We start from the raw sequence: 22240 nt of genomic DNA, 5'->3' as shown, positions 1-22240 counted from the left end.
TGGAGCTTGCAGTGAACCAAGATAGCGCCATTGCACTCCAGCCTGGGTGAGAGCAAGACTCCGTCTCAAACAAAAAAAAAAAGTATTATAGTTCACACCTGTAAGCCCAGCAGTTTTGGTGGCTAAAGTGGGAGGATTGCTTGAAGCCAGGAGTTCAAGACCAGGCTGGACAACATAGCAAGACTCCGTCTCTACAAAAAAAAAAAAATTAAAGGCTGGACGCAGTGGCTCATGCCTGCAATCCCAGCACTTTGGGAGGCCAAAGTGGGCAGATCTGTTAAGACCAGCAGTTCGAGACCAGCCTAGCCAAAATAGTGAAACCCCCTCTCTACTAAAAATACAAAAATTAACTGGGCATGGTAGCGCACGCCTATAATCCCAGCTACTCAGGAGGCTGAGGTGTGACAATAGTTTGAACTCAGGAGGTGGAGGGAGCCAGGATTGTGCCACTGCACTCCAGCCTGGGTGACGGAGGGAGACTCTGTCTCAAAAACAAAACATTAGGCCGGGTGCAGTAGCTCACGCCTGTAATCCCAGCATTTTGGGATGTAGAGGCAGGCAGATCACGAGATCAAGACCATCCTAGCTAACATGGTGAAACCTCATCTCTACTAAAAATATAAAAAATTAGCCAGGCGTGGTGGCAGGCGCCTGTAGTCCCAGCTACTCAGGAGGCTGAGGCAGGAGAATGGCATGAACCTGGGAGGTGGAGCTTGCAGTGAGCCAAGATCGCACCACTGCACTCCAGCCTGGGTGACAGAGCAAGACTCTGTCTCAAAAAAACAATTTTTTTAATTAAAAATTAAAAATCAAACAGGCATGGTGCATACATCTATAGTCCTAGCTACTCAGGAGACTGAAGCAAGAATATTGCTTGAACCCAGTTAGTCAGAGTTGCAATGAGCTACAATTGCACCATTGCACTTCAGCCTGAGTGACAGAGTGAGACCCCATCTCTAAAAGAATAAAAATTGACCAGGCGCAGTGGCTCACGCCTGTAATCCTAGCACTTTGGGAGGCCGAGGCGGGTAGATCACGAGGTCAGGAGATTGAGACCATCTTGTCTAACATGGTGAAACCCCATCTCTACTAAAAATACAAAAAATAGCCAGGCGTGGTGGTACGCGCCTGTAGTCTCAGCTATTCAGGAGGCTGAGGCAGGAAAATCGCTTGAACCCAGGAAGTGGAGGTTGCAGTGAGCCAACATCGTGCCACTGCACTCCAACCTGGGCGACAGAGTGAGACTCCATCTCAAAAAATACATAAATAAATAATAAGAAAATGAAAATTATTTTTAAAAAATTGGAGGGCTGGGTGTGATGGCTCATACCTGTAATCCCGGCACTGTGGGAGCCTGAGGCAGGCAGATCCCTTGAGGTCAGGAGTTCAGGATCAGCCTGGACAACATGGCAAAACCCTATCTCTACTAAAAATACAAAAATTAGCAGGGCGTGGTGGTGCATGCCTGTATTCCCAGCTACTCAGGAGGCTGAGGCACGAGAATCTCTTGAACCCGGGAGGCGGAGGTTGCAGTGAGCCGCGATCACGCATTACACTCCAGCCTGGGTGACAGAACGAGACTTTGTTTCAAAAAAAAAAAAAAAAATTAAGGTGAGGAAGGCTTATGCTAATGGGCTAGGACTTGAAGTAAAGTGACTTATTGCAGGTCCCCAGTGTGTGGCCAGGGTGAGACTTGAACCAGGACATCCGTTCTCTTGACCACCAGCTTAGTCCATCCCTTTGAAGAGAATGACCTACAGCCTGGGTCTCAGCCATGGTCTCAGGAAACCAAGTTCCCACCTTGGCTTACGGAGGTGGTTAGGGGCATCAGCTTCAGTGCCAGAGTTCTAGGTTCAGATCTTGCCTCATCCTATATAAGCTTTGTCACCTCCCCATCATTAAAAGGAGCCATCCTCCGCCTCCACCTCAGCAGAGCCCTGGTAAGCAGCAAATGCACTAATGTGCATGTAGAGGACTGAGGATAAAACCTGGCCTGGAGTGAGCACTCAGTAAATGCTAGGGGCCAGGCACGGTGGCTGACACCTGTAATCTCAGCACTTTGGGGGACTGAGGCGGGTGGATCGCTTGAGCCCAGGAGTCTGAGACCAACCTGAACAACACAGTGAGATTCTGTCTCTACAAAAAGTACAAAAATCAGCCTGGTGTGGTGGCGTGCACCTGCAGTCCCATCTACTCAGGAGGCTGAGGTTGGAGGATGGATTCAGCCCAGGAGGTCAAGGCTGCAGTGAGTCGTGATTGAGCCACTGCACCCCACCCTGGGTGACAGAGCAAGACCCTGTATCAAAATAAATAAATAAATAAATGCTAGGAAAGGGGTCCTAATAATGGACCTTTTTCCTCCAAAATAGTGGCTTTGCTTTGGTAGAGATGCTACTTAATAGAAGCACTTCAGGCCAGGTGTGGTGGCTCATGCCTATAGTCCCAGCACTTGGGACTCCTGCCAAGGCAGGAGAATTGCTTGAACCCAGAGGTTTTAGACCAGCCTGGGCAACATAGCAAGACCTCATCTCTACAAAAAAAATGAAAAATTAGCCAGCATAGTGGCACATGACTGTTGTCCTAACTACTTAGGCTAAGGCAGGAGGATTACTTAAGCCCAGGAGTTCAAGGCTGCAGTGAGCTGTGATCACATCGCTGCCCTCCAGCCTGGACAACAACACAAGACCCAGACTCTAAAAAACAAAAAAGAAGCTCTTCGAGAAATTTCTTTTTTTTTTTTTTTTTTTTTTTTGAGACGGAGTCTCGCTCTGTCGCCCAGGCTGGAGTGCAGTGGCCCGATCTCAGCTCACTGCAAGCTCCGCCTCCCAGGTTTACGCCATTCTCCTGCCTCAGCCTCCGGAGCAGCTGGTACTACAGGCGCCCGCCACCTCGCCCGGCTAGTTTTTTGTAATTTTTTTAGTAGAGACGGGGTTTCACCATGTTAGCCAGGATGGTCTCAATCTCCTGACCTCGTGATCCACCCGTCTCGGCCTCCCAAAGTGCTGGGATTACAGGCTTGAGCCACCGCGCCCGGCTGAGAAATTTCTTAAATGATACACTGAGCATACCCCAGAGGTTCTGATTCACTTGGTTTGATGAAGCGGGGGGGATCACTGAATCTGTAATTTTTGTTTGTTTGTTTGTTTGTTTGTTTGTTTGTGATGACTACTCACTCTGTCACCCAGGCTGAAGTGCAGTGGTGCAATCTTGGCTCACTGCAACCTCTGCCTCCTAGGTTCAAGCAATTGTCCTGCCTCAGCCTCCTGACTAGCTGGGATTACAGGTGGCCACCATCACGCCCAGCTAATTTTTGTATTTTTAGCAGAGACGGGGATTCACCATGTCAGCCAGGTTGGTCTCCAACTCCTGACCTCGGGTGATCTGCCCGCCTCAGCCTCCCAAAGTGCTGGGATTACAGGCGTGAGCCACCAGGCCCGGCCTAGCCCCTACTTTTCAGGGACCTGCCCTGGGGCTTTGCCACCCTCATATTCCAGTTGGATTACAGGCGTGAGCCACTGCACCCAGCCTGCAGTTATTTTATTCCTGAGTTGGTCTTCTGCTGGTGAAGTGATTCTTCCACTGGGGCCTGGAGCTGCATCTCCCTCACCCTGCCAATCCTGCAAGAGCCAGCACTGAGCTTCCCCTCTGCTTTCTGGTGTTTTTGTTTTTGTTTTTGTTTTTGTTTTTGTTTCTGAGATGGGGGTCTCACTCTGTTGCCCAGGCTGGTCTTAAACTTGTAACCTCAAGCAGTTGTCCCTCCTTGGCCTTCCAAAGTGCTGGAATTATAGGCATGAGCCACCATGTCTGGTCTCCCCTTTCAGTTTTAAATGAAGCCACAAGTTCCCTGTGTAACATTCGGGAGATAGAGGGGAGCTCTCTAGCCTAGGGGTTGAGGTCTGTGACCAGACGCCTATAAAGTTGTCTTTGTTTGGACTCCCATGGAAGCAGAGCCTGAGACAAGGATTGAGTGCAAGGAATTTATCTGGGATGCAAGGCAGTAAGGGACAGGGGAAGAGACACAGGGACAGAAAGGCAACCAGGAAAGAGTGTATTATTAAGCCAGTTCCTGCTGTGGACAAATGGGGCTCAGTTTCAGTGGGGACCTCCAGGAGGCAGCAGAGAGCACATAGCACAGAGTCATCCCACCTCACCGGGAGGGAGTTGGGGTATTTATCCTCCAGTGCCCATCAGACATAATCAAAGGCCATTTCCAGGGGAGCTATTAATTCCCTAACACATGTGCAGCCAGAGAGAGACACTGGGCCAAGTAATGTACTGTAGGTGTGCAGATGAGATATGGGCAAGGCCCCAACAACATCTGCCAAAATGCCAAAAGTACCAGTAGGACCCGAATTCCTTTTTTTTTTTTTTTTTTATGGAGTCTCGCACTGTGGCCCAGGCTGGAGTGCAGCAGTGCAATCTCTGCTCACTGCAAGCTCTGCCTCCCAGGTGCACACCATTCTCCTGCTTCAGCCTCCCGAGTAGCTGGGACTACAGGCGCCTGCCACCACGCCTGGCTAATTTTTTTTTTTTTTTTTTTTTTTTTTTGAGATGGAGTCTCGCTTTGTCGCCCAGGCTGGAGTGCAGTGGCCAGATCTCAGCTCACTGCAAGCTCCGCCTCCCGGGTTTACGCCATTCTCCTGCCTCAGCCTCCCGAGTAGCTGGGACTACAGGCGCCCACCACCTCGCCCGGCTAGTTTTTTGTATTTTTAGTAGAGACGGGGTTTCACCATATTAGCCAGGATGGTCTCGATCTCCTGACCTCGTGATCCGCCCGTCTCGGCCTCCCAAAGTGCTGGGATTACAGGCTTGAGCCACCGCGCCCGGCCTTTTTTTTTTTTTTTTTTTTTTTGTATTTTTAGTAGAGATGGGGTTTCCCTGTGTTAGCCAGGATGGTCTTGATCTCCTGACCTCATGATCCACCTGCCTCAGCCTCCCAGAGTTCTGGGATTAGAGGTGTGAGCCACCGCACCCAGCCCCCTGAATTCCTTTTATAGGCAGTTGCGAAACAACAACATCCCATCTGTTGAGCACCTACTGTATATTCCATGCTCTGCGACCCACATTCATTGTCTGATTGCTGTGTTACTGCTGCCTCCCAGAGAAGGGCGCAGAGGCCCCAGGCACTTCAACTAGGAGGGAAGCACAGCTCTAAAGTCAGGCTCCTTCTCTGTAAGGTAGAGGGGCTACTTCAGGGTCACACTGACCACCCCAACCCCTGACCTGGCCTCTGCTTCTGCGAAGATGCTGATAAGGCCCTATGTTTTGTGTTTTGAGTCCCACTGACCCCAGAGGGGAGGGCCATCTCTTTGACCCAGACTCTTGGGTCCAGACTGGGATGCCATCCATCATCATGTCAGTACCCGGTTGAGGGGAGTCAGAGATAGGAGGAGACCTTGTGGGACTTGAGGCTGTGACTGTTTTCCAAACAATGTGGAGTATTTCCATATTTTAGCAACAGAAAGGCTATGCTTGTGTTTCCCTTTGAGCCAGCACCCAGCCCAGGAATGTAGCAGTCAGGATAGATCAAGTGAAGCTGTAGTAACAAACAGCCCCCACATCTCAGTGACTTAAATTGATGGGAAGGTTTTTTTACACTCAGCAGGGAAGCTGTTTGTCTCATAGTTACTCAGGGACCCAGGCTCACAGAGTAGCTGCCATTCAAAATGTTACTAGTCAGCAAGCCCAGGGTTGAGAGGCTAGAGAGGCCAATGCTGACCAGAAAGTGACCGCACTGCTTCCACTCACAGCACATCGCTGCACCTAGACACACATGGCCCTGTCTAAACACAAGGGGGCCAGGAAGTGCATGTGCCTGAAAGGCCCCAAAGCCCCCTGTCCAGTTCCTGTTCTGTACCCTGTTACTATCCTCCTCCAGATCAGGAAATGGAGACCCAGAGAGGTTAAGCCACTTGCCCATAGCCACACAGCTCCGGTTGCAGAGTTGGGATTTGAACCCAGAGTCTCCTTTCTTCTCGAGTATGCTGCCAACCTAGTGGGGTCCTGAACAGACTGTGGGCTGTCTGAGGCCTGGGTTCAAATCCTGGCTTTACATCTCTGTGCTGCTAGTCTCAGGCAGATGAGTGGCTTGGTCACCTCCTAGAAAATGGGTATAGCTGGGAGCGGTGGCTCACGCCTGTAATCCCAACACTTTGGAAGGCCGAGGTGGGCAGATCACTTGAGGTCAGGAGTTCAAGACCAGCCTGACCAACATGATGAAACCCCATCTCTACTAAAAATACAAAAAATTAGCTGGGTGTGGTGGCATGCACCTGTGGTCCCAGCTACTTGGGAGGCTGAGGCAGGAGAATCGCTTGAACCCAGGAGGCAGAGGTTACAGTGAGCCAAGATTGTGCCACTGCACTCCAGCCTGGGCGACAGACTGAGACTCCATCTCAAAAAAAAAAAAAAAAAGAAAGAAAATGGGTGATAACCATTCCCTCCAGGATCTTCAAGAGGATCTCGATGATGTCATTTATAAAGCCCCTGGGGTCTCGGGAGCCCTCAAAAATGCTGGAGAGATAAGCCACAGCTCTGAAGAGCAGCCCCAGCCCCATGGAGCTGAAGCAGGGACTGAAGGCCCCCTCTGGGGCCAGGCCAATCATGGGAAGGCCCCCAGGGGTTCCCAGGGAGGGAGACTCAGCACAGATGATGTTGAACAGCCTTTACCGCAGCCCTTTGAACAACCACAACTGTCCCGGGCACTCCGCTGATTGGCAGCTGTGCCTCTAACATGCCCCCGGCAAGCCTAGGGGGGCCGGGAACCAAGCCCTCTGTTGGCATCTCTTGTCTTGTGGGTCCCCATTCTAGAATTATTTCCGCGATGCCTGGAACATCTTCGACTTTGTGACTGTTCTGGGCAGCATCACCGATATCCTCGTGACTGAGTTTGGGGTAAGTCTCCCACCAGCTTCTCTCTGGGTGACTCTGGGCTGGACAAGGCGGGTGGCGGGGGGCAGGGGAGCATTTCCAGAAGCAGTGGGTCCCGACAGCCACAGCTGCTTGAGCCAGCACTTGGCCATGACCAGAGAGGGAGAACTGGGGCCCCCGGGGACAAGGGCAGCCCCTCCAGAGGGCATCATGGGGAGATGGGGGCGACCAAAGCCTGGCTGTAGGGCCAGCACTGAGGGGTGGGCCTCCCTGCAACCTGGCCTAGGAATGAATAATGCAGATGAGTACATTGAGGGAACTGAGACACTTAAAAGCTCCTGAAGCTGAGCCGGCTCCCAAACACCACCCCTTGTCAGGAGCCCAGAAAGAATGAGTTTCGAGTCAATTTTGTTTAAACCAACCCGCTCCTGGTTCATGGGCAGGAGAGAGCCACAGCCCTCAGGCCAGAGTGGGAACACAACTCCCAGGGCCATAGTGGGGTGCCCAGGATTTCTTCCCTCCTCTAGCCCCAGGCCTGGGAGACTCTCAACATGGGGGTCTCTGGACCTCTCTGTAGTGGCCCCACAGGACACATTGCCCTTCTCCTTTTCTGGAAGACTCAGGGCCCCAGAGTTCCTGTCCCAGACCCTCTCCTTGGCCATCTGCCAGTGAGCCCAGGCTCGGGGTCCCTCGGGAGATTGAGGGGAGGGTAGAAGATCCTTGCAGGGGGAAGCAATGGTCAAAAGGCATCAAAGCCAAGGGTTAAGGGTGATATCAATGTCATCTTAATAACAATAAAAATAACAATAGCTCACAAGAATCGCAGCCTTGCTGTGTGCCAGGGAACTGTGCTAAGTGGTTTACGTGGATTGGCTCAGGATAGAGGTCTCGGTCTCGGCTTGTAAGAGAATTCCCTCGAAGGGTTCAGCTGAAGGCACCCAAATGCAGAGATCACTGGTGGAAGGGAAGGGAAGGGGACCCACAAGGGTGGCAAGGTGCCCCGTGACCAGCCACCATAGGGAGCCGTTACCTGCCCAGGTGCTGAAGTGGGGAAGGAACCTGAGCAGGAGGCCAGGAGATGCCACCAAATGGGACCTGTCCTGTCAGTGTGGAGGCACAGAGACCAGGGCCAAAGCAGGTGGAGTGCAATGAGAGAGAAACACCCCAACCTTTCTCTCCCCTCGTCCCTTATCTCCTGCCAGAGCCTCCCATTGGCCAAGGTAAACCAGAAGGAAGCTGAATATGATGCTCAGAGCAGGCAGAGAGGTCAGGAGAATAGAACTGGGTGTGGTCGGGCCTGAGAAAGAGGGTATTGCCCCATTTCGCAGACAGGAAAACTGACCCTCAGCTGGGCACGGTGGCTCACGCCTGTGATCCCAGCACTTTGGGAGGCCGAAGCCGGTGGATCGCCTGAGGCCAGGAGTTCAGGACCAGCCTGGCCAACATGGTGAAACCCTGTCTCTACTAAAAATACAAAAATTAGCCGGGCGTGGCGGCAGGTGCCTGTAATCCCAGCTACTCAGGAGGAGTGAGGCAGGAAAATCACTTGATTCTCAGGAGGCAAGAGGTTGCAGTGAGCCAACATTGTGCCACTGCACTCCAGCCTGAGCAACAGAGTGAAACTCTGTCTCAAAAACAAAGAGAAAGAAAGAGAGAGAGAGAAGAAAGAGAGAAAGAGAAAGAGAAAAGAAGGAAAAAAGAAAGGAAAGAAAGAAAGAAAAGAAAGATTAAGAAAGAAAAGAAAGAGAAAGAGAAAAAGAAAGAAGAAAGAAAAAGAATGAAAGAAAAAGAAAGAAAGAAAGAAATCAACGTGAAGCACTTGGCACAGAACCTACCAGGAAACCAGGAGTTTGAGAATGGTGGTTGTCATTATTATTGCTATTGTTGTTGTTATTGTGAATGGGTTTGTGTTAGCCAGCCCTGAATTATAATCAATTTGAGGGAAAGATAGTGGGTGGGTGTTTGGGTGCTTCTAGGACAATTAAGTCCCAACCTCGAGTAGGGAGAAGCATGTCCTGGTGGGCAAGGAGGTTTCAGTTGCCCCTTTCTGCCTCCCAGGTAAGCCCACTAATTCTGAGGCCAGGGCTTGGCCAGGCTGAGACAGGAAATGCCAGATTCTTGGGAGGGCAGGTCCCTGGGGTTTAGGGGGCAGAGGGCATGCGGCAGTACTAACCAGTGCTGCCTCAGCTGCCGCCCCCAAGTGGCTGGGGTGACGTGGGTTTGCCCTGTGTGCAATGGATAATGACTGTGTTTCTTGTCTTGTCTCTTTTCATGCCTGCTCTTAAAACTGTATATTGGCGCAACGCCGTCTGAAAAACTCATCCAATCAAAATGCACTATGAAATTCATTTGTTCATCCATGACATGGTCTGTGTGTTCATACACCAATGACTTATCTCCCAACCCACCGCCACCACCACCCCCACTCCCCGCCCGGGAACCGAAACCCATTGGTTTTTTGGCACTGGTTACAAATCAACCTAAAAAATGCTGAACACGCCTCCCCAACTGCCCCCGCCCGCCCGCTCCCCCTCATCTTCAACATCTGCATCTAGAATCCGGTTGGTCTTACTTCTTTCTGAAGTCTAAATGCCTTACATTAACTGTGAACGCATCTCCTCGCATCGGCATTGCATGCCACACCCCGCCTCTCCAACGTGGGATGCCTGACGCTCTCCCCACCCCTCTGCTCCCCTCTGTCTGTCTGTCTGTCCTCCCGCCCCCAGCCCCTGTGCCTCCCACTTCCTGCAGACTCTGGCTGTTTTTTTATCAGGTTCTGAATGGGGGTTTTCTGTTTTGGGTGGTTTGCATCTTTTGCAGAGAAAGGGATGGGTTTTCCCAGCGCAGCACCTCTGTCTCTCGCCCCATCCCGCACACACATCCTGTACACTCAGAGACAATGGAGGCAAATCCACTCCCAGCCACCTCTCACCTCTCCTGTCCCCCGTTCAGCTCCATGGACCCCAGGCCCCAGGAAAACTGCCAACTGTCTTCTTGCTCCTCCAGCTCTCTCCATCCTGCTGTCCCCAAACCTCCATCTCAAGCCCACAAGATCTTTGGCCTTGACCAGCAGAGTCTTGACTCTCCAAGTCTGATAAAGGAGACATGAAGGCCAGGCAGTGTGCCGGCAAAGATTCTCAGGCAGAGGAACTCAGAAGCGCCAGACTCGGATCTGGTAGCTTCATGTGGGGCCGGCCCACTGAGGCCCTCTCCTGGAGCCTTGAACTGCATGTGCGCACACAGTCACACAGTCATTGCACACACACAGTCACTGCACACAATCACCGCACACACAGACACTGCACACACAGTCACTGCATACACACAGTCACTGCACACAGTCACTATGCACACACTGTGCACACAGTCACTGCACACACACAGTCACTGCACACACACAGTCACTGCACACAATCACCGCACACACAGACACTGCACACACAGTCACTGCACACAGACACTGCACACACAGTCACTGCATACACACAGACACTGCACACAGTCACTGTGCACACACTGCACACAATCACTGCACACAGTCACTGCAGACACTGCACACAATCACTGCACACAGACACTGCACACACAGTCACTATGCACACACACAGTCACTGCACACACAGTCACTATGCACGCACACAGTCACTGTACACACACAGTCACCACGTACACACAATCACTGCACACAGTCACCACACACAGACACTGCACACACAGTCACTATACACACACTGTGCACACAGTCACTGCACACAGACACTGCACACAGACACTGCACACACAGTCACTGTGCACGTCACTGCACACACAGTCACTATGCACACACAGTCACTGGGCACACAATCACTGCACACACAGTCACTGTACACACACAGACACTATGCACACACAGTCACTGCGTACACACAGTCACTGCACACAGTCACCACACACACAGACACTGCACACACAGTCACTATATACACACTGTGCACACAGTCACTGCACACACACAGTCACTGCACACAGAACTGCACACATTCACTGCACACAACCACTGCACACAGACACTGCACACACAGTCACTGTGCACATGTCACTGTGCACACAGCCACTATGCACACACAGTCACTGGGCACACAATCACTGCACACAGACACTGCACACACAGTCACTGCACACACAGTCACTGTGCACACAGTCACAGCACACAGACACTGCACACACAGTCACTGCACACACACAGTCACTATGCACACACAGACACTGCGTGCACACTATCACTGTGCACACACAGTCACTCTGCACAGAGTCACTGTGCAGTCACTATGCGCACACACAGTCTGTGTGCACACAGTCACTGCACACACATTCACTGCACACAGACACTGCACACACAGTCACTATACACACCAAACACACAGTCACTATGCACACACAGTCACTGAGCACACAGTCACTATGCACACACAGTCACTGTGCACACACACTGCACACTGACATTGTGCACACAGTCACTGTGCACAGTCACCGCACACAGACACTGCACACACAGTCACTATGCACTCACACCACACACACAGTCATTATGCACAGTCACTGTGCACAGTCACTGCACACACAGTTACTATGCACATACAGTCATTGTGCATGCACAGATACTGCACACAGACACTGCACACAGTCACTGCACACACACAGTCACTATGCACCAGTCACTGTGCATGCAGTCACTATGCATACAGTCACTGCACACAATCACTATGCACACATCATCACTATGCACACACAGTCACTGCACACGGTCACTGTGTACACTGTCACTGCACACAGTCACTATGCACACACACTGCAGACACAGTATGCACACATACACTGCACACCCCGTCACTATGCACACACAGTCACTGCACAGTCACTGCATGCACAGTCAGTATGCACACACACTGCACTGTCACTATACACAGTCACTGCACACACAGTCAATATGCACACACAGTCACTGCAGTCACACTGCACACACAGTCTGTGCACCACACACAACACACAGTCGCTATGCACACAGTCACTGCAGGCACAGTCACTATGCACACACAGTCACTATGCACACACACAGTCACTGTGCACACAGTCACTGCACACACAGTCACTGAGCACACAGTCACTGTGCAGTCTATGCACACACAGTCACTATGTATCCATACACTGCACACACAGTCACTGAGCACACAGTCACTGTGCAGTCTATGCACACACAGTCACTATGTATCCATACACTGCACACACAATCTGTGCACCCTGAACCACACAACATGCAGTCACTATGCACACACAGTCACTGCATGTACAGACACCACGCGTAGTCATGACCTCTTCTTTTTCTTGCTCATTCTCTAATTCTCTCTCTCTCACTTCTTTTTGTTTGTTTGTTTTTTAGGCAGAGTCTCGCTCTGTCACCCAGGCTGGCGTGCAGTGGCACAATCTCAGCTAACTGCAACCTCCGCCTCCCAGTTTCAAGTAATTATCATGCCTCGACCTCCTGAGTACCTGGGATTACAGGCATGTGCCACCACACCAGGCCACTTTTTGTATTTTTAGTAGAGACAGGATTTCACCATGTTTGGCCAGGCTGGTCTCGAACTCCTGACCTCAAGTGATCCACCTGTCTCAGCCTCCCAAAGTGTTGGGATTACAGGTGTGAGCCACTGCACCTGGCCTCTAATTCTCTTTCACTGTCCCTGTCTCTGTGTCTCCCACACACAGTCATGCATGCATGCACACACACACACTGGCCCTCACTGCTACATCTACCCGCCCTGTACCCCCACTCCAGTACATACTGCACACATCTCTCTCCCTCCCCCACTTCTCAGCCCCTTGCACACCCCTCGTTCTGTTAAATCTCAACTGCCTCTGCCCCTCCCCTACTCACCAATGAGGCCCTTAGAGGGAGGCCCCAATGGCATCTTTGCCTTGGGATCCGTTTCCTGCTGGCAGTACACATGCACTCACCCACCAAACATTTAATGAGCCCCTATTTGGTGCCACAGATGGAATTATGGGCCGAAACAGACACCATTACTGTCCCCTCTCACCACATACAGTCAGGTGGGGGAGGCAGGCATCGGTCAAATACCACCTTGACTCCACTTAAAATTATACCTGCACTGCGAGCTGAAGGATGAGCAACATTAACAAGGCAGACAGAGATGCACAGAGCATTCCAGGCCCAGGACAGCCTGGACGGAGCCTGTGGGAGGTCAGGATCTGCAAGCGAGGAGGTGTGGCTGATGCAAAGACAGCAGAGAAAGGCTGGCCTGGAGATAGCCAAAGAAGACAGCAGGGGACAGGACCCGGGGCTGGGGAGGGTGGGGCTATATTGTGGAATTTGGGCTTTCTCCTAAGCACCAGGAAAGGCCTGGGAGGATAGGAAGCAGGGGAGGCGTGAAAGGAGGTGTGACTAGACAAGCTCACTCTGGTTGCAGGGCAGGGAACAGCTTGACAGGAGGCTGGGCTGGAGGTGGGCACCAGGAATCACAGCAAGAGATGACAGTGGAGGAGAGAGTACAGCGGGATGGTGTCCCTCTCAGACGGATCTCTGCAGGACCCAGGGAAAGATCAGAACTGAACTGAGGGGATGAGGTGCCTGTGAGCAGTCGGGTCTGGCTTAAAACTGGGAGACAGGCTGGGCGTCGTGACTCAAGCCTCTAATCCCAGCACTTTGGGAGGCCGAGGCAGGAGGATCACCTGAGTTCAGGAGTTGAGACCAGCCTGACCAACATGGTGAAACCCCATCTCTACTAAAAAATACAAAAATTAGCCAGGCGTGGTGGCAGGCACCTGTAATCCCAGCTCCTCGGGAGGCTGAGGCAGGAGAATCACTTAAACCCGGGAGGCAGAGGTTGCAGTGACCCGAGGTCGTGCCATTGCACTCCAGCCTGGGCAACAGAGTGAGACTCTGTCTTTAGGGAAAAAAAAAAAAAAAAAACTGGGCGATAGAGGTGAGCGAGTGCCAGGAAAGGGCCCGGTTGGGGGAAGAGAATAGGTGTGGGCATAGCAAGTTTGAGGTGCCGTTAGGACAGCCTGAAATAAGTCAGATAGGCAGGTGTTGTGGGGGCTGGAGCTTGGAGCTGAGGTCTACAAGTAGTAGGACTTTTCTGGAGCCCTTAGGTGGGTGGTCTCCATATCCTTCTGAGCACTTGAGGGACACCTGAGCACAGCACTGGAAAAGACAAGACCCGTCCTCATGCCTTCCAGGGGCTGTGTCCCACCCCCATCACATTCTAGCCAGGAAATTCAGGGGAGGTGTTGAGGAGAGGAAGCTGCATCTTCCAGGCTGTGGATTGAAATGTGGAAGGCAGGAAGAGGGAACTTGTCAGAAGTTCTGGGGGCAGTGGAAAGACTTGGTACAGATGCAGGAAGAGGTGGAGGGTGGGTGAGGGCAGCCTAGTACCCTTCCCCCACTGCCCCAAACCCTTCCCGTCTCCACCCCTACCTCCCTCGTGTGTCTCCTCCCCGACTTGACTCCAAGAAGGGAAGCACGTTTTCTGCATGCATATCCCTGCCAGATCCCTGGCTTTTTTGCATGGTTGCAAGCTTCCCCTGCTCTCCCCTAAACCCCGCTCCTGAGGCTGCTTCCAGGGTCCGCCTGCCTTCGCATGCCTGGCCGAGTCCACATGTTATGATCCGCCCCATGAAAGGGATGGCTTGTACTCTGGGGTTGAAAGGGAGGGGGCTGGGGATACCTGAGCCATCAGCCCCATCCCCAGGTGGAGCTGGGTGGCCAGGCAGGGATGGGGGTCAGGGCAGCAGGGCACAGAGAGTGACTCTGTTAGCCAAGCTGGGTTTGGGGGCTTGTTCGAGGCACTGGAGACATTCTCACAGCAGTTGAGCCCAGTGTGGTCAGGGTAGGATCCCCCAGCCCCCTTCTCCATCCTAGAGGCCTAAAGACGCACTGATTGTGTCCCAGAGAGCATCCTAGACATTGCCAGCAAACCCAGAGGCCTGTTGCCAGCCTCAGAAATTCCTTGAACTCCAGTCCTTGCCTCTCAGCTTCCAGGCCAAAGCTAGCACAAGACACAGATCTGGCAGCCAGAAAGCCTTCTGGAAGCCACCAAGTAGGATGCCCTCGTAATTCGTCACCCAAACTAGGACACTTTTGAAACCGAGAGGGAGGCTGTGACTATATGGTCACCCTGTGCCATTTGGGGGGTAAAGGTTAGACCAAGTTAAATCTTGCTACATGGCCTGTAGCAAATCCTACAAATCCCATAGAACAAGTCTCATTAAGCCCCTTCCTTAGTGTAGAGAGACCCTCTGCTCCTCCTGCCTTCACCCTGCTGGGTACTGGCCAGCGAAGGAGGGTTTCCATGTCTGCCTGAGGCTGGGGTCTCAAACTCAAATGCCTCTGGGGGCCAAGCAGACACCAGTCAACCAGGAAAGCAAGTGCCATTTCTAGAACCTGCGGACCTTGGAAAACTGGAGAGCATGTGGCCTGCTTTCAGGGAGCAATCGCAGCAGGCCTGGGGTTGCCAGGAAGTCAGATTGGTGGGCAAAATCTCTTGATTTTTAAACAATGGCAATAATTTTTAATTAAAAACAAGGACAAATGAAAAAACACTGCTCAGGCGCAACACAACAGTTTTACTAGCTAGATTTGACCCACTCCTGACTTCGAGACTCCAACCCCCACCCCACCAAGGTCCCTTGAAGCCCCACAATGGCCACTTAACACTGGCAGTCCATGTTCACCATCTCCAGCTGGTCTCCTCCCTGACTCCCCAACTCTCTGGCCCCCTGGTTCTTCTAGCTTGGGTGGGAGGAGGCAGAGGCAGTGACTAGACAGGGGGTTTTTGAGCAGAGGCAGTGGCCACCCAGGGAGGTCCTGGGGGCAGGGATGGCCCCACCTCCCAGCCCCCAGCACCCGCCCCTTGGTGGGCCCGGGCTGATTTCTGAGCTCACCCACCCATGGGAGCTGAGTGCTTCCTGCTTCCTGCAGGCCTGGTCCCGTGCTACTCCACCCAGCCCCAGAAGCTGAGAAGCCATCCCTGAGAGGGGGGAAAAGGGCCCCAAATGCATCTTCTCCGACTCAGCGGGCAGCGAGGACTCACCCTGCAGCCGAACAGTCCCAGCTCCCTCCCGTCCTCCCCATTCCCGCTCGCCAAGGGGGTAAGAAAAGATGCTCTTCCGCTTCTCCCAATTGGCTCGAGCCGCTGCTCCTCTTGGCCGTGGGGTGAGGTCAGGGCGGGCAGGAGCGGGTGGGCAGCTCGGCAGGGCAGGGCAGGGCAGGGTGCCCGGTGAGTCCCGTGACAGATGCATTTCTGGCCCGGAGCGTAACATGCCCTCGGAACCCGCACATGTCCACCAGGCCTGAGCGTGCTGGCGACCTCCACCCCCACCCCCGCCCTGGTGTTTGTGCATCGTACACGTGTGATAGATTCCGCAACTTGACCGGCTTGTGTCCTTTCGTCTCAGTGCATTTGGTTGTTGGGAGAAACAAAAACCATCTCGATTTTTTTCCTGATTGGATGATTCGGATATATTTTCTTTTTCTTGTTCTTTTGTTATTTCTTCCCCATCCCCGTTCCTTTTTCCCTCTTCCTTTTTCTTTCATTTTCCCTGTTGCGGGTGGGGCTGGCAGGGAGGGCTTATGCTTTTGAGTTGATGCCTTTTCCTCCCTCCCACCCTCTCTCTCCCAACATTATTCCTTTTTCGAGTTTTTCCTCCGCATCATTGCATTAATAGTGCTTTCTCTCTCCCTCCTTATTTGGGGTCTGGCTTGCTTTTTTCCTGTTGGTTGGCTTCATGTAGGGGCCTCTGTGAGTGGTGACAGCTCTGAGCCCTTTGGGGTGGGTGGATGGTCACCCCTTTTCCTCCATCTCCCCAGAATAACTTCATCAACCTGAGCTTTCTCCGCCTCTTCCGAGCTGCCCGGCTCATCAAACTTCTCCGTCAGGGTTACACCATCCGCATTCTTCTCTGGACCTTTGTGCAGTCCTTCAAGGTGAGTCCTCGTCCCCACTGCTGGCCCAGGGCTGCGGGGGTGACCCCCTTGCTCTGGCTGAATGTAGAAGTCAGATTGGAAGTGCCTCTGTGATGTAGTCATGCAGAGAATCTGTTATCTCCAGGGCTCTTGTCGAACTTCCTGCCCCTGGTGTGTCTTCAGAGCTGTAAGGGCCTCATCCTAGAGCCTCCAGAGATGCCCACCTGCCCTGGCAGGACTCTGGCACAGCATGTGGCCACCCAACCCAGTGGGGCAGAGCACTGGGACAAGGGAGGAAGACAGTGTGGCTGAGGGACTCTCAGCACTCTTCTTCATTGCCTTTTTTCCCACCAGGCCCTGCCTTATGTCTGTCTGCTGATCGCCATGCTCTTCTTCATCTATGCCATCATCGGGATGCAGGTGAGTGCCACACCCCTAAAGTTCCCAGAGCCTCCCAAGGCCCAAGGAGGGCAGCCATCCTTAGAAAGGGGTGGGTCAGAGGAGCCTGGTCCACAGAAGCAGCCATGGAGGTTGAGCTGGGTATCCCAGAAGCCACTGGAGGAATGGCAGCCCCTGGTCGTCACCCTCCAATTTCGCAGGTGTTTGGTAACATCGGCATCGACGTGGAGGACGAGGACAGTGATGAAGATGAGTTCCAAATCACTGAGCACAATAACTTCCGGACCTTCTTCCAGGCCCTCATGCTTCTCTTCCGGTGAGAAGGGGGCCTGCTCTGATAATTATGTTCCCGTGGGGTGGGGTGCGTCCTTCATCCTTCTGTTCCCATAGGGGATGTGCCCTCCTCTTCCAATGGAAGACATGCCCTCCTCCTTCTCTTCTGGCAGAGGCGTGCCCTCACCCTTCTTTTCCGGTAGGGGGCGTGCCCTCCTCCTTCTCTTCCGGTAGGGGGCGTGCCCTCCTTTTCTGGTGTAGGGGTGGCCGGATGTGCTCTTATTCTTCTTTTCCCGTGAGGCTGGAAATGGGCGTTTGGGGGCCCAGGAATCCTAGCAGGGCAGAAGCAGAGGGCCCTGGGACATAATCATGAAGGTCATTTTCCAGGCATTATCTCTGAATCTTCCTGATTACCTTGTGAGGAAGGGATTCTTGGCACCCCTATCTGACGATGAGAAAATAGGCTTACAGACCATGAGGCTTGATTATTTGGTTCGTCATCTTGGCTACACACAAAGTTCCTTCATTTGTTCAGCGGAGGTTTATTGAGCACCTACAGCATGCCAGGCACTGCTGAAAAACGAGAATGCACCAGGAAATAGAGAAAAGAGACATTTTAAGCACTTTGGGAGCTAACATCCCCATGGGGAAGATGAATAATCAGGAAACAAATTATAGAGAATGCTGGAAAAAGACAAATTTCAAGAATAAAGGGGAATAGGGCCGGGTGCAGTGACTCATGCCTGCGATCCTAGCATTTTGAGAGGCCAAGGTGGGAGGATCACTTTAGCCCAGGAGTTTGAGACCAGCCTGAGCAACATAGTGAGACCTCGTATCTACAAAAAAAATTTTTTTTAATTAACTGAGCATAGTGGCACACACCTGTAGTCCCAGCTACTGGGGGGTCTGAGGCGGGAGGATTGCTCGAACCCAGGAGTTCCAGGCTACAGTAAGCTATGATTGTTCCACTGCACTCCAGCCTGGGCAACAGAGCGAGACTCTGTCTCTAAAAACAAAAATATATATTTTTAATTTTTAAAAAAAGTTATAGTGGTGATAGTTGCATGATAACGTGAGTTTACTTAATGCCACTGAATTGTACACTTCAAAATGGTTAAGTTGATAAACTTCATGCTGTGTGTATTTTGCCACAGTAAAAAATATTAATAATAAATAATAATAATGTTTTTAATCTAACAACAGAGAAAGAATAGAGGGCCGGCAGGTTATGCCTCTCTGAAAGTGTGACATTTGAGAGAAATTGGCAAGGGAGGGAGCCAGTGGGTATATGGGGAAGGGCAGTCCAAGCCCAGGGGACTGCTTGTGTAAAGGCCCTGAGGCAGGAGTGTGGCTGGCATGTTTGAGGACTGTGAGGAGCCCAGCATACCTAGAACAGAGTGATCCAGGGAGAATATAGTATGAGATGACTGTCACCTGGATGGAGGGGAGCTTTTTTTGTTTTCGTTTTTCTCTGAGACAGAGTTTCGCTCTCGTTGCCCAGGCTGGAGTGCAGTGGTGTGATCTCAGCTCAACGCAACCTGTGCCTCCCGGGTTCAAGCGATTCTCCTGCCTCAGCCTTCTGAGTAGCTGAGATTATAGGTTCCCGTCACCACACCTGGCTAATTTTTGTATTTTCAGTAGAGACGAGGTTTCACCATGTTGGCCAGGCTGTTCTTGAATTCCTGACCTCAGGTGATCCGCGCACCCCAGCCTCCCAAAGTGCTGGGATTACAGGCATGAGCCACTGCGCCCAGCCTGAGGGGAGCTTTTTTTTTTTTTTTTTTGAGATGGACCCTCCTTCTTTGTCACCCAGACTGGAGCACAGTGGCACGATCTCAGCTCACTGTAACCTCCGCCTCCTGGGTTCAAGCGATTCTCCTGCCTCAGCCTCCCAAGTAGCTGAGACTACAGGCGAGTGCCATCACACCCAGCAAATTTTTTGTATTTTTAATAGAGACGGGGTTTCACCATGTTAGCCAGGATGGTCTCGATCTCCTGACCTCGTGATCCGCCCACCTCAGCCTCCCAAAGTGCTGGGATTACAGGCTTGAGCCACCGCGCCCAGCCAAGAGGGGAGCTTTTAAAACATACCAGTGACCAGCCTGAGCAATGCAGTGAGACCCTATCTCTACAAAAAAAAGTTTAAAAATTAGCCAGGAGTGGTGGCATGTGTCTGTAGTCCCAGCTACTCAAGAGGCCAAGGTGGAGGATCGCCTGAGCCTGGGAAGTTGAGGTTGCAGTGAGCAATGATTGTGCCGCTGTACTCCAGCCTGGGTAACAGAGCAAGACCCTATCAAAAAGGGGATGGGGTGGCAGGGGATGGCAGGAGAGGGGGAGAGGGAGAGAGAAGGAAAAGAAAATAAAAAAGCATACCAGTGTCCTCAAATCCCACCGTAGACCAATTGAATCCAAGTCTGCTGGAAAGGGGCACGGGCATTGGTATTTTTTCAAAGCTCTCTGTGGACTTCAATGCACAGTCAAGAATGTGAATTCCCTTCCCTCAGCTCCCAGTAAAAGGAGATGGTCCACCTGGGGCTTGCCTGGCCAGCTCCAGAGCCCAAGTGCTTGACGTGTATGCGCCACCTCCCGGGGAGGCGCTGGTGCCCAGTCAGGGCTGGGTGCCCGAGTCTCTGATTTCTCCCTGTCCTCAGGAGTGCCACCGGGGAAGCTTGGCACAACATCATGCTTTCCTGCCTCAGTGGGAAGCCGTGTGATAAGAACTCTGGCATCCTGACTCGAGAGTGTGGCAACGAGTTCGCTTATTTTTACTTCGTTTCCTTCATCTTCCTCTGCTCATTTCTGGTGAGTCTGTGGACCCTGTGAGGGCCGGCTGGACTCCCTAAGCCTGGCTTCCTTTCAGGGGAGTGGCTTTCTCTAGAATGTGGCTGTGTAGAAGGCTAGTTCACTCCAAGGCTTCTCTGAACCAGCCTGGGATCAGGTGACCCTGAGCATCTCACATTCAACACTGTCGACATTTGGGGGTAGCTGATTCTTTGGGGCGAGGCCATGCCATGCACTGTAGTGTATAGCAGCATACCTGTCCTCTCCCGACCAGATGCTAGCAACACACGCCACCCCTTCCTCCTGTTGGGACAACCAAAAATGTCTCCGGACATTGCCAAATGCCCCAGGGGGTGGGAGTGGGAGTGGGGGACAGAATTCCCCCATCTGAGACCCACTGAAACATTTCAGCTGGGCGTAGTGGCTGACGCCTGTAATCCCAACACTTTGGGAGGCCGAGGTGGGAGGGTCACTTGAGCCCAGGAGTACAAGACCAGCCTGGGCAGCGTGGTGTGAAACCCATCTCTTAAAAAAAAAAAAAAAAAAAAAATTGAATTAGCTGCACATGTGGTGCTGCACACCTGCAATCCCAGCTACTCAGGAGGCTGAGGTGGGAGGATCACTTGAGCTCTGGAGGTTGAGGCTGCAGTGAGCCATGATCATACCACTGCATTCCAGCCGGGGCGACAGAATGAGATCCTGTCTCAAAAAAAAAAGATTGGTGGGAAAGAAATATCTCACTTTGGCCTTGTTGGGGGCAGATGTGGAGGAGTTGGGGTCAGGGTGGTTCTCTTGGTGTTAGTTCCCATTTCAGAAGCCTCCCCTCCTTCTCACTGACTCTGTCTCTTTCCATCATTCTTGGTCTTTGTCTCTGTTTTTTTTTTCTTTTTCTTTGAAATGGAGTCTCGCTCTGTTGCCCAGGCTGAAGTGCAGTGGCGAGATCTCAGCTCACTGCAGCCTCCACCTCCCAGGTTCAAGCGATTCTTCAGTTTCAACCTCCCGAGTAGTTGAGATTACAGGTGCACATGCCACCATACCCAGCTAATTTTTGTGTTTTTAGTAGAGACAGGGTTTCACCATGTTGGCCAGGCTGGTCTCGAACTCCTGACCTTGAGTGATCCGCCCACCTCGGCCTCCCAAAGTGCTGGGATTATAGGCGTGAGCCACTGCGCCCGGCCAGTCTTTGTTTGTATCTCTCTCTCTCCATCTCTCTGTGTCTGTCTTCCTCTCCCCCATCTCTCCACTTGATCTCCCTTTCACTGGACCTCCTTGTGTGAGTGAGCATCACCTCTCTGTCCCCCGATCTCTGTCTGTCTCATTTCTTTTCCCCATCTTCTCTCTATCCCTCTCTCCATCTGGGTCTCTGTGTACATGTCTTTGGGTCTGTCTGTCTGTCTGTATCCTTCTCACTCACTCCTTCATTCCCTCGGTCTCTGCCTCCACTCTCTCTTGGTCCCCGGGATCCCCACAGATGCTGAATCTCTTTGTCGCCGTCATCATGGACAACTTCGAGTACCTCACCCGAGACTCCTCCATCCTGGGTCCCCACCACCTGGATGAGTACGTGCGTGTCTGGGCCGAGTATGACCCCGCAGCTTGGTAAGAATTCAGCCCGAATCCTCCAGCCACAATACTCGCCTCTCCCTGGAACTGGAACGCAGGTTAGGTCAGGCCCTAGACCCTGGAGCACTGAGCTCCTGGGGTCCTAGCAGGATCTCACAGGTTCCGTCAGGAGAGAAGATGTAAGAATCATCGCCCTTGCATACCCCACATTAAACGTGTAGGGTGCCGACCCTGCCCAGACCCTGGGCTTTCTGGGAAATGAGGGAGGACGTCAACCATGAGGTGTCCTGAAGAGCCCTCTCCTCCTACGAGTCTCTCCTGTCTCTCACTGCGAAGTCTCCAGATGGTGAGGACGCATTAGCCAGGCTCCGGGGAGAAAACCAACAGCATCCC

General features: G+C 52.3%; 1 protein-coding gene across 12 annotated transcripts in view; it reads left to right on the top strand.

The window, feature by feature from the left end:
- LOC105499905 (calcium voltage-gated channel subunit alpha1 A) overlaps positions 1–22240 on the top strand; it is a 433831-nt gene that overhangs the window by 382740 nt on the left and 28851 nt on the right. For all 12 annotated transcript variants that reach the window (XM_011710610.3, XM_071087276.1, XM_071087269.1 and 9 more), the window contains 6 exons: positions 6811–6894; positions 16736–16852; positions 17186–17251; positions 17431–17546; positions 20155–20305; positions 21756–21883. In XM_011710610.3, the coding sequence (XP_011708912.2) occupies positions 6811–6894; positions 16736–16852; positions 17186–17251; positions 17431–17546; positions 20155–20305; positions 21756–21883 (662 nt within the window). The remainder of the gene's footprint in view (positions 1–6810; positions 6895–16735; positions 16853–17185; positions 17252–17430; positions 17547–20154; positions 20306–21755; positions 21884–22240) is intronic.

Source organism: Macaca nemestrina, chromosome 20 (assembly GCF_043159975.1).
Source record: "Macaca nemestrina isolate mMacNem1 chromosome 20, mMacNem.hap1, whole genome shotgun sequence".
Classification (NCBI taxonomy): Eukaryota; Metazoa; Chordata; class Mammalia; order Primates; family Cercopithecidae; genus Macaca; species Macaca nemestrina.
Note: the sequence above shows the minus strand (reverse complement) of the source record. Positions and strands in the feature narration are given on the sequence as shown.